The sequence below is a fragment of the Diprion similis genome, chromosome 2, assembly GCF_021155765.1.
Source record: "Diprion similis isolate iyDipSimi1 chromosome 2, iyDipSimi1.1, whole genome shotgun sequence".
NCBI lineage: Eukaryota > Metazoa > Arthropoda > Insecta > Hymenoptera > Diprionidae > Diprion > Diprion similis.
Window position 1 is genome coordinate 10,609,189 of NC_060106.1, and position 12,445 is coordinate 10,621,633.

The window sequence follows — 12,445 nt, forward strand, 5'->3', positions numbered from 1 at the left end:
TACGCATACATCCAAGTACGAAAAAAACTTCTCTTCATAATATATACGCAATTCCTAAAATAATTCGGTTAAAAGTCTCCCATTTATTCCTTCTCGTTAAATGCTTTCTCCTCTGGTAGATACATACACCAACGCCGTTACCGTTTTTCCTTACTGTCCGATACGTCGATTAAATGCGTTTACATGATCCATAATTTCCTCGTCCTCGATTCTACTTGTATCAATAAATACGTGGTGTAATTAATTTCTTTCTTTTCTTTCGTTTTCGTTTCTTCGGCGTCCTGCTTCCTCCTCGTATTTTTACCGTCGTGTTTTCAGGGTTGATCCGACCTCGCACACCGCGGCTAGGTCTCGTATATCGTCGTTGAAATCTTCATTACCAAATCAGCCCCCACGATATTATATCCCTTATTTAAATCCTGCGAATTCTACAATATGCGAGAACGATGTTTGTTTTATTTACAACCGTGCCTTCCAATGGTCACATGTATTCTATACGAGGCTGGCGTGTGGTTAAAAAAGGTGTATATTACTCGACGCGGTCACTTCCCGACTGCTACTCACTCCTACGGGAGAGAAGTGGCCCGTGGCTTAGCGTTCGCCGTACGTTCGCCTCGTGATTCTTCAGAGTCGTTCTCTCGGCGCGCTCCCCTCGAACAGAAATAGACCATCGCGCTGCTGCGTTCACTTCTCCGATACCTACACGCATCTCGAGAATCGTGGACCACCGTGGTACGCAAAGCGGTTTATCGCCTGGACGACACCCGCGCGTTTTGCCAACGAGAAGACAGCACCAAACGCGAAGAACTTCCTCGTCGATGAGTCTCCGGTCCGAGGAAATATTTTAACTCGCACTACAGGGGACGGATTCGAGTGACGAAAATTTCTTCGTCACACTTTGACCAATTTTTCCTCAAACTGAAGGAGAGTTTTAAACTTTATGCAAAAACGTATTCGATGAATGGTTACGGGTGTTTTTTATTTCTGAAAATATATCTGCTCTGTAATCTGGTTTCTTGGTTGTATAGCGAGCTCGCCTTCGTCTGAACGAGTGTTTCGGAGAAGTGTTGCATCTCATATTAAAGCTTCAAAGTCAGTGTTAAAAATAGTTTAGTAGGTACTCGTACATCTGCGGTGACGTTGGATGTCACCTTTGTCTGCCCATCGTCCACGAGTCTCCACGATTTGCGCACGATGATTGATGTGGATCATGTCGACGACTATGTCTATCCTCTATGACATTTGCGGTACCTGGATTTACTGACGCGGAGATAATTGTTCCGTTTGACGTTTATGACGCGAGGTGGTGGTACTTCGAGCGAGTGTATGATGATCCATAATAACGATAATTAATCATAAATAACGGTATATTTCATTGTTTCGTATTTTCGAATTCACATGCCTCGTCATTTTTTATTCGAAAATTGATTTTACACGCTACCAACGTAACGAAGGAAGCATTTCTGAACTGATCGTTTTATTTTATGAAATAGCTAGTAAATTGTTGAAAGAGATACGAAATCGATGACAGAGAATAAAAATAAAGCTACTGCGGGGTATATAGATTATAACTGAAACCTGGAGGATTCGTAGAGAGTTCGTTTACGCGGCACGCAAGTCGAGATATGCAGGAAGTGCGCGTGCCGTGCAAATTATCTCTCGCGTAATTCAAGACGAAGCGCTGGTGTCGCTTCAATAATAATATCACGCGAAAATTTATCCTCCACTTTGTCACTCACTGCTGTTAAATCCTTGGATAATAATTTTTCTCCCCAATGATCATAAAATGTATGTCCAAATAATAGTTGGCAGAGATGAGACACGAGCTACTTGCGCTATAATGTTGATAAACGAAATGGGACGATCGTTTTTCCTAGATTTTTTTCTTCCCAACGCTAGTGTGCAAATCGTGCCAAGTGATTCAAGTATGCCGCTCGTAGGTGCAGCGATATCTTAACCGATTATTGCTTCTAAAGATTTGCCAAATACATTCGTCAGACAAATCGTTTTATATGAGTCATTTCCAGGTCAAGGTAAAGCTATTATTTCCTCGTCGCCAGGTGGCAAAATCTCGAAAGATAATTTACTTTTTCCACTAAATTCTCAGTTCGACGAGATGAACAGCCGATATTTCTGCAGACTTGAGTGCATATTCTGCACCAATTTTTAAGGCCGTTTTACTTCGTCGCTGGATTTGGATAGAATAATGATAATTGGCGGCAAGGATGAGACGATCGAATGACAGATGACGAGTAGCGACGAATTGACAACTATGTTTAAAAACCGATTACAATGCACCGCGAATCGTCTCGTGTGATTTAGTGAGCTATTAGTTTCACGTCTGGCGGGCTATTGGCACGTTTGCGGGTGATTTTGATGGACTGCCAGAGTTTAAAGTCTTGTTCAAGTTAATCTTTCGGCGCTGTTCATAATTTATACCCTCGGTTCTGGTTGCGGAAAATAACGACTTGCCCAACGTCTCGGCGTTGGTTTCGCCCAATTTCGCGTTTATTGTTCTAGATTTGATCGAAGTTACTCAAAGCAAAAACCTAAACTTGTCGTGCCAATGCCGTCTCCAAAATGTAGCCCGAATTTTCGGGCTGAGGAGAGAAAATTTATCGATTTCAAAGTGAATACATTCATGCGTTCCTCCCAACTATTTTGCTTCATTCCATAAGTAATTTGTGAATTTTAAGTAATATAAGAGGTGAATATTTTCGGGGTTCAGAAGCTCTCACTTATTTGAATGCAGTGAAAAACACAAAGTGAATCGAGCAACCATTGCCTGGATCCTGATAAATTTATCAGAATTTAGAGAGCCTGATTTGAAGGAAATAAATTACTCATCGAACGAAGCGAATCCAGGGTATGTTTAGTCAATTTGAGGATTACACGAGACTTGGCAAACGACAAACCAAGTCAAGAGCCGTCGCATCCTTCGGCCGACGGCTGTAGCATATAAAATAATCATTCCGAATCTGGTTTCGGAGCGTGTCAAATCGTCATGCGTCGTTTGAAAGCTTTCCTGCAATGCGTGCACCGTCTGATGCACTCCACGAGGCTTCCAAGAAACTATAATTACGTGGAGAGGAAAGAACAAGTGAGAACAGAGAGAATCGAGTGTCCCGGGGGCAGTAAATCACAACGGAGTTAAGGAATCCGGAAATTGCTGGTCGAATGCGTATTGCTAATATAACCGGATATAAAAAATCCCTCGGACAAGAATGCGCAGCGTGTGGTACAGAGCCGGGCATTGCGGGAGTGATTGGGATGGCGGTGAGTCCCAGGTTTACTTGACGCTTTGGCAACGCACCAGAATCTGCTTAACTTCGAGACGCCGTTGGTTTTGGTTTAATTTAGACGTTCGCAGCTCATACTCGCAAACGATAGACCAGCTCTGCAGCCTTTGGACCATCTGAGCTCACCGTGAGGAACCGAGCCGATCGTTCGTTGCGAGTTTCTCGGTGATGTAACGCGAGTGTTTGGTCGGTTGTGTCTTGTTCTACACGGATTATTCCACTCTTCGATTAGTCACTGTGCGATATTCGGGATTCCGAATTGTCTGCGAATTTCTGCCACTAGAAACTAGTGTGTACCTATATGTATCATTCTTTCAGCTGTTTCAGCTTCATTCCCGGTTTTCACACGCAGCTTATCCTTGATGCGTATTTCGCATTCTACGAATGCCAATGAATGCCAAAATTTATCGAAAATCAGACTCACCTCGAATGAGCTCCGAATGATTTCAGTCGTGATTGATTCTTCAACCTTCGTGCTCCCCCCCACCAATATCCGGTTTAGTTCGGCCGAAAATTCTGAAACAGGGAAATTTCGGTTGGATTTATAACAACGATTTCCTCATTATTCTCAGATATTATTATTACCCAGGTATTCGCTGAGGAAATGCCAAAATTGTTATTTCGAACCCACTAATATATCAACGTCAAGCTCGTAATAATGCCAAACCCTTGTTTGAACAAAACTGCCGGTTGTTTCTCATGATTTACAACTTCTGGGTATCAGAAACGGTGTTGCAAGTATTTTACTGTTTCAAAATGGGAGCGAAGTTGAAAGTTATTCGAAGAAAAATTGTCACCGTCATATAATCGAACTTTTCTTTATCTTAATCTTAAAAATTAATTTACTAAATTCGTATAACTGTTGTCATTCGTGTTAATTATATTTTATAAAAATTTCCCACCAATAAGTAGAAATAATAGGTACTTTGAAAACCGTTGCAACTCGTCTGCTGATACAACGTTTGATTCGAATAAATTCAATTCTTAGGAGAAAATGAATGAAGATAAAACAATTTTTAATCAAATAAAAACTTGTCTAAGGTTTTGTATAAAACACAATTTCTACTTTATTACCTTTTTTCTTCTTGGAGGAGGAACTTATGAAGGAACTGGTGAAGGCCATGACGCGTGTTGAATTCTACGGCATCGTCCTGCAGCACATGGTAAAGTAGATTGGCGACAAGTTTGTTACAGCGATCTATTTTTTTACTTTCATAAATCTTTGTCAAAGAATAAGTATTTCTCATTTGCTTGATTTGAGGAAGACTCGCGCGCCGAATCGATTTCAGCAATTAATACTTAAATTACACCGACCTGCAAAAAGTTACACTTCCCTCAACTATTCAACTGATAAAATCCCGTTACCCCGGAGGGTAAATAACTTTTTACGCATTGTATCTGAAGGCTGGTATGTGTGCAAACGCGAAAGCATCGCTGCTGCCATCTCAACAGACAGTTTGGCAAGCGCTTGAGCTTTCGAAAGCTCGTTTTCTGGTCGGTGAGATTCAACAGTCGGTTCTTGCGGAGCTCTTCTTGTCGCTGTGCACCAGGAGGATTGAAAACTCGGATAACAGCGTCTCGCTTGAGCTTATTCTCGATCGGGGAAATCCCGATTTTGAACGAGCTGCTAAAAGCAATTCGCGAAGAGTCATTTCGTCATTTGTCCCCGCCTCTGAGTGCGAGAGAAGATGAATAGCCGGTAGACAATTGGAAATACTGACAAATAACTTGATCAAGTGATCCGACCGGCGTTCCGCGTCTACTTAACAGGTTGCTAGAGAAATTCGTGCCTGCGATTTTAACAAGAAACTCTCAATACAAGAATGATACAATAAACAAGCTGGACAATAAATGGCGGAGCTTGTTGTTCGAGGACCACAAACTATTGGGTATTTTCAAATAAACAGCGCTGACGATTATCTTATCGTTAGAATTTACCGCATTTACATCTCTGGTATTTAATTACAACTGCAAGAAGCGGCCGCCGTGTGGAAGCCGCGTCTTGTGCGATAAAGAACTTGCGCTTAGTCACAAGTTTGGAAATATTTGAAAAGCGACCGATCACTCGAAAGTTAGCCTTTCGTTATTTTTCGCGGAGATATTCACCTTTACTGTAACGGCAACACGAGCCGGCAGATTCTATTTCCGGCACGCGGGAGCGAATCTTTTGAGAACTGGCGAGCCAGTCGCGACGCTCGGTTATCTGGCCTCATTTTCTTGCATTTCGTAAATAATTAGGCCACTTCCGCTGTCAGTTTTGCCCGCGGCGATCAAGGTTCAAAGAAACGGGCTCGCCCTGACCACCGCTGTCACAACCTACGCCATTTTGGTTCCGCGTTGATATTATTGCATATATCTACGGGCTGCTGACTGGCTGACACTGAAAGACGATATTAGAACAGCCCGCCAAAATTCTAGGGTAAAAACAAACCGAGCCTACTGACCTTAAGCGAGCTTTCTACTGCCAGATTTATCTTTGCGTTTACGCGCTGCAAGCATACCTCGATCCGTAAATCGCGTAATTTATCCGACCCGTGACCATCAATTGCGAGCCAAATTTCTCGCGGGATTAAGGTGATATTTTAAAAATAAGCCGTCCCGAATGACCGGCTACACATTTTTAGTCGTTGCTTCTTCAGATTTTGCAGGTTTCTAGTACACAATAATATATCCACGGCAGGGGAAAACGGTCGGAGAAAAGAATGCCTGCAGTTTCGTTCGCAAGTTGGTCAAATGGTCTTTGCTCCGGTGATATTTGGCGCTCATTCATCATGGCAAATTCTTGCAGCGGCTAATCTTAAACAACGTGATTCACTTTGCGAAAATATTTGGCAATAACATCACTCATGCATTCGAAACATCGCGCGTACATACAATGTTTCTAAACAGATTTAGCTTTTGACTGTATTGTATCGGCCTTTTTTCAATTTATCATTAACTGATTATTGATTACGAAGAAATTCACAGGCACAGATTCGTCGTTTTCAACGTATATAAGGTATAGCGTCGCTATGATCGCAGAGCACAACAACACCGCGATGATTTACAAAATCTGACGTATTATCACAAAATTTAAACCCGGTTGCACAAGCCAGCCGCTTTGCAGAATCGTAAAATTAATATACGCTGAATTATACCCATTCGACACTTGCACAACACGAGCATAAAATTAGAATAGTGACGTCTGATGGTTATCGAGGGGTTGACTCACCTCTAATGAAATTAATACAAATTGTGTACAACTGGGCAAAGGTAGCGAGGCTGATTGTGAGAGGTGAAAACGATCGATCGACTTTAAAGATCTTTCTAATTAAAATCACAGGCTGCTCGTCACTTTGGCAGAATACCCGAATAAATCGAGGTGGTGGAGGGCCGGTCGAAGGCTATCTCGAGACTGCTACCAACGCCAGAAGCAAGGCGTCGCGACGCCTCCGTCTCTTGCCCGCTCGACGTGCACCGACATCAAACTTACTATTAATTAAAGCCTAGCAACGTCGAACTGCAAGTCTCTAGGGCCCCAATTTCTTCCCCGCTGTTTCCTGTTCGCTCATCATTCGTAATCAAGCTTTTGCACGGTGACAAAGAAACGATAATTTTTTTTCGGTGCTTTTCCCGTCGTCGAAAGCGTTGTTCAACTTTATATCTTCTATAACGTGTAACTCTTATATAAATGTAATGGCGTGGAATTGTGGCGAGTTGTTTAAACTGTTTAGAACCACTCAAATAAATAGTCGCGCATCAATTTGACCGCGAGCCATTTATTTTTATTTACGAAAGTCTACGCCGTCTCGCAGAATTCATGCGAATTGACTCTAGTTGACTCTTCAAGAATTTTTTCTCCTATGATTACGATTAAACTATCGTCATCTGTATCAATCAGTTAGAGTTGTTCGCTAACACGCGGCGTAGCGATTCTCGGAATCAAAGTAATCATCCGTACATAGAAAAAAAAAAATTCCCCTATCGTAATTTCTTCAGGTGACCTACACGAATGTGAGAACACTTTTGAAAATGAATAATATTTTTAAAAAATAGTCTCCATAAGGAATTTGTAAAACTGATTTTAAAATAGAAGCCTCCAGTGTTCTAACACTACCTCAATATATTTCTTTTGAAAATCTGTCTAAATATAGATTCTAGGTATATGATATGCTGGAGCTTATTTTATATTGTAAAGATTTTACTCGTCGATCGTAATTTCTCTCGATAAATTGAAAGAGACGTCATCGAAAAATTGCTAAGAACGTAAAGTGAATAATTTATCGAAAAACGGGGAATCCGGGAGTGGAAAACGAAGTTGGCGAAATAGTTTCGTGCGAAAACGTATCGATTTACAGGCCGTCCCCGCATCGGGACGTATAGGCCTACATGCAAGAGGCTTGCATTCGTATGTTGGGACTTCGGTAGCCAGTAGCCGGTAGTTTATATAGTATAGGCGATCGAGAATCTATTTCCGTTCATCGCGTCTTCGGAGAGGGTCTAGCGTCGAGTTCCTTTTCTGCGCGGGCGGCCGTGTCCGCAACGTCGAAAAGCTCGAAGTTCGACTTGAGAATAATACGCGATATACCAAGCTTTCGACGATGCAAGTAAGGTACAGATTGGCGAACGGCAAGTTGTTTGTTATCGAGGGGCAATCCGACCTGTTTTTGCCGCAACCAACGTGCAAATTATCCGTACGCCGTCTTGCGCGAATTCTCCTTCTGTCCCCCCTCCAATCGTGCAGGTCTGGTACCAACTGTCCATCCAACTGTTCGAGCCACTCAAACTTTTTGCAACAACGGACTGTTTCCGGCTCAGCTCTTGTAACTCGGACTGCACCGTTCGGTCTCGACTTGAGTCTATTTCTCAACACCGTTAGCGAATCGCTAATTGGTGATGAGACTAACGGGAGTCACGATGGAAGGGGACCGCGAAGAACTGGCTGCGAAACAGAGGATCGTTTCCATAAAACGGCCCCAAAACCGCCGACAGATTATAGTCGAAACTCGTCGCTGCGAATCTCTAGTCGTTTGATTCCTCGTTATTAATGCGCCATATAAGCTTGTAGGATATTTAAATGTAATATCCAACTAATTGAGGCCGACGCTGCGTGTCTGGCTTTGAGCCAAGACGCTTTGATCGCAACTGAAAAGGTATATGCTACTACGCGGTGTTCGCGATAAGCTAAACGCTGCACCGCCCGAATTAATCGCGCCTGCAGACTCGAGTCCGACCGGATCTACACGGGAATCGATGAGTGCTACACGAAGAGACTCGCGCATTTTCCTTCCATTTTCACCTCGCTTATCAGGCGTGAAAATTCCCATCGAGCACCAAGTTTTCGCGAAGTTCAGCACCTCGCCTCGCCTTCGATCAAGCGAAAAGTCGATTACCTCGTTCCTGTAGACCGTCTTTTTGTTTTCTTTTCAGAAATTCAAAACACTGCTCTGAATTCAGGAGGTGAGACAAGGGAGGGACGAGACAAGAGCGAAGCGACACGGGACCGATTGACCCGATGACATTTTGGTAAATTTTTCACGAAAAGAGGATGACAATGGTCAGCCACTGCGACTCGATTCATCTTCTGATCCCCGGAAAATATTATCAGATCATTTTCTGCGCGGGCGAGTAGAGCAACCGGCGTCGATTATCGTTTGAGAAATTTGTTCCATCAGTCCTCTGGATCAAGAGTCAGTAGTCTCCTGGGGGGTTGTCCAAGGACTCATGGCCTCGCGACTCCTCGTCCTGTCATCTCACCTCCTGGAGGAATGCAGCTACTTTTGATCAGGCAATTGACACACGTATTTTCTTTAAGCGATCGCTACTCGCGCTTTATTCCCATACTTCATGGAAGCTCGAGTTTCCGTCACGCCCCTCAGCAATTCCTTGTCTTAACCTAGGTGTTTGTATTTTTTTTATCATCCAGATTCTACCTAATCGTCCTGCTATTTGTCAGCTTGATCGACGTCGAAGCCGTGAAAGAGTTGTCGCGTTTCACAGCGCTCACTCCAAACCCCGCACCGATGCCTGCAGTTCAACAAGTGTCATCCTCCTGGGCAAACGACGAGCATACCTCGGGTGTTTCGTATCGGCAATCGGGCTCGAAGTTGTCGAATATCAACGGGGGCGCCGTACGGATTAATCGGAATATAAAACGTAAGCGGCGCCATCGCGCCATGGGAAAAGTGCTGGACGGCAAGAGTGTCCATAAAACGTTTGTTCCCGGGCCGAATTCCTCCGCCAAGTTTCTCGCTGAAAAACTTGCACAAGAAGCTCTCGACTCGAAGGAGATGCAGGATACTATTAAGCACTTGACCTCGTTGGAGGGCGGTCGTCAACAACACAAAGTGTCAAGAAGCACGACCGCAAGGAGCAAGGATCAGCAAAAACGCAAGGACCGGGAACACAGGAAGCGCATGAGGCACCGGAAAGGGGATCGGAAACACCGGCACCCGAACCATCGTTTGAAAAGGAACGGTTCAAAAGTAGGTGCGAGAATATATTTCAATACTTTTGTTCGTTATTTGAAATTATAGAATGACTCGTTTTCAATCGTCCGAAATTGGAGTCTATTTCTTGGTTCGATTTTCTTCAAAGTAAAAATACTCCGTTCATCTAGAAAGAATCCTCAAAGACGATGCGTTTGAAGAAGAATAGCAAGCTTATAAACGAGGGGAAACTTAGCGGATTCGGGAAGAAAAGTAGTTTGCAAAAGTCACATAATCGTCGAAGACGAAGGGGCCATCGGACAGGGAAAAAGACGAAAAACTTCGGTAAAACATCAGGTGATAATCTTCGCTCGGTTAATAATGACGATTGGAACACTATCGAAGAACTGACGAACTCTGGTGCTGTGCACGGAAAATACACAAACATCGCGGTTCCACGACAAACTGGTAATGAGAGAGGCGTCGTTCCCAGGAGCGATATGATCGCCCGACTTATGCTTACGACAACTCGCGACCCGACTAAGAAAAAGCCGGGCGATCAGGGTATCGAATATTCTGAATACTATAACGACAATGAAAATGCTTCGCCAATGGAGATCGGATCGCCTACTAAACTGGACGAGGCTTCTGGAGACTTAGCCGAAGGACAAAGCAGATCGATTCGGGAGATTGCGGACGATAATCTTCTTCATCATCAAGATTACGACGATTCTTTGGATGATGAAGTGTCCTCAGAGGACGTAGACAGGTCCAAAAGAAATGATCAAAAATCCGTCAAAGTTATAGAAGACCCATTGAACTCCATGGAGTATGTAGACAGCACTTATGGGTCACTGCATGTGGACGGTGTTGCAGAGAACGAGCGAATGCCTCCTTACTTGGTCAACTATAATTACATTCCTAATGAGGGAGTGCAGATGCCTGTCCGAGCGTTACAGATCCCGTATCATCCGCCAAGTAATCCTTCAGCAGGTCCTTCAGGAGTGGGACAACCGATGGCGAACCAATTCTCTTCGGACGAGCAGGACTCGCGCAACAAAAATTTCCTCATACCAACGGTGAATCCAATTTCGTTTGTGAGCAATGCACAGTTAGCTGCTTCCGGTCAACTTGGGATCCTCGACAATGACGCATTGTCTCAAATGCCGCAGCCAAACTTCGCTGAAGGTAATTTTCTTGCTATCTGATTAGTGAAAGTCCATTACTTGCCGTTCTCTGAACTTTTCCACGTGGTCGTCATCAGGTGAACAGTTTGCTGCTTCCACCGTTTCGAGATCCAGCAGGTCCAGCACCGATCCTGTGACTTTCACTTCTGGATTGGCGACTCTTGGCGGAAGTACATCTGTAGCTCCAGAACCCAAGTTGAGGATGACACCTGTGTCGGTTGGTACCAATGCAGTGGCTTCTAGACTTCGAAGCGTTGGAACAGCTGTTGATGCTCCGGAAGTTGCGTATTTAAGTTACCACGACGGAGGGGAAGACATTCAGGGTCTGGATCAAATCGAAGCAGCAGCATCTCGGAAAGTTGTACCAAAAAATGGGACTGCTGAAAAGAATATAAGTAGAGATACTAGTTCCACGAAGGTGGACACCCACTCGTCTGCAGCGTCGACTCAGTCACATTTGAACGATCCGAAAAATAACAGCAATAGTAACGCTGATACGGACGTGAGTAATGTCGTATTGCCTGCCACGTCATCTCCGGCTTCATTCACCCCCAAGCCCTGCACTCCAGAGCCAGGAAACGTAACGTTGAAAGCAAATGAGACGAAGGCAGTTGCTAGCCAGATACTCAATGAAATCATAGATGAACTGGAAGAACTGAAGTTAGAAAATCCAAAAGATGAGCGAAAGGAAGGTTTGTTAACGTCATTTCAGTCTTTGGGAAAATCACTGGAATGATTTTATTTCAATTACACTTCGTCAGGTTTACCCTGCAGACTGACAGGGTCCTGGGTGACGACGAGAGCCGGCGTTCGAATCGACATGGAAGTGACGAATCACAGCGTGAGAGCCTCTCTTGACCACCTTACGCCACCACCGATCTCTGAAGGTCTTTTGAACGTAACTTGGAACGTGACCGGTTTTGCACCCTTCCAACGGGGAGGCCCTTTCACTTTGTTAGCAACAGATAATCACACCAAAACGCTCGCTGTCTTTGTCGGTAAGTCTTCGACCCTGTACTGCGATGGCTGATTGAATTAATATCATTATTGTTATTTGTTCGCGTATACAGGGGCATGCAAAGTTTGCCAAGGTATCGACACTATAGAAGGATCGTGGACAGTGTCGCGGGAGCCAAGGGATTGCCGAGACTTTCAAATGTCGAGCAGTATTTTCAACGAGATGTTCAGACGAACGCGTCTTTTCTCGGCGATCAAAGAGAAACAAGTGCAACACGACGCAGCATCTTTGAACACGACTGCTACCCCGGGCAATAATTCCTCGCTATCACAAAGTACAAGTCCTAGACACGAGGGGCTGGCCGATTTCAGCAAACTCCACAATCAAACTACCCCGTCAGTTAATGGCTCGAAATGAGACGATCAGTCGAGAGCGAGTAAGAATTATGCTACATTTAGACATTGGCAAGTCAGTGCTGACACGACTCTGGGTTTCGAAGACCGCGCTGATCGACGCGATTTCGAACTACCAATGACTGCAGCTTGGATGATCAATCTCCGTCATCTTAATTATAGCAACTGATGATGAGAAATG

At 44.1% G+C, this 12,445-nt stretch overlaps 2 protein-coding genes across 2 annotated transcripts in view; one reads left to right on the forward strand and one right to left on the reverse strand.

Annotated features, from left to right (window-relative positions):
- The window catches only part of LOC124416425 (obscurin), a 43,717-nt gene extending 37,031 nt beyond the window's left edge, over positions 1 to 6,686 (reverse strand). Inside the window, exons 1-3 of the mRNA XM_046897486.1 lie at positions 6,511 to 6,686; positions 4,374 to 4,450; positions 3,724 to 3,815 (exon numbers count right to left, since the gene is read on the reverse strand). Of these exons, the coding sequence (XP_046753442.1) occupies positions 3,724 to 3,815; positions 4,374 to 4,422 (141 nt within the window). The 5' untranslated portion in view covers positions 4,423 to 4,450; positions 6,511 to 6,686. The remainder of the gene's footprint in view (positions 1 to 3,723; positions 3,816 to 4,373; positions 4,451 to 6,510) is intronic.
- A 2,140-nt stretch (positions 6,687 to 8,826) lies between these two features.
- LOC124416253 lies at positions 8,827 to 12,370 on the forward strand. The gene is made up of 7 exons (XM_046897181.1): positions 8,827 to 8,835; positions 8,954 to 9,066; positions 9,205 to 9,763; positions 9,898 to 10,894; positions 10,971 to 11,585; positions 11,655 to 11,891; positions 11,964 to 12,370. Exons 1-7 carry the CDS (start codon positions 8,827 to 8,829, stop codon positions 12,266 to 12,268), a joined length of 2,835 nt encoding a protein of 944 aa, XP_046753137.1. The 3' UTR covers positions 12,269 to 12,370.
- The last annotated feature ends 75 nt before the right edge of the window (positions 12,371 to 12,445 follow it).

Bases quoted from the DNA above. Each gene is read 5' to 3' on its own strand.
- LOC124416253 (XM_046897181.1), top strand. The intron at 9,067-9,204 runs GCAATTGACACA...TTTATCATCCAG, and splicing joins ATGCAGCTACTTTTGATCAG to ATTCTACCTAATCGTCCTGC. The intron at 11,892-11,963 runs GTAAGTCTTCGA...TCGCGTATACAG, and splicing joins AACGCTCGCTGTCTTTGTCG to GGGCATGCAAAGTTTGCCAA.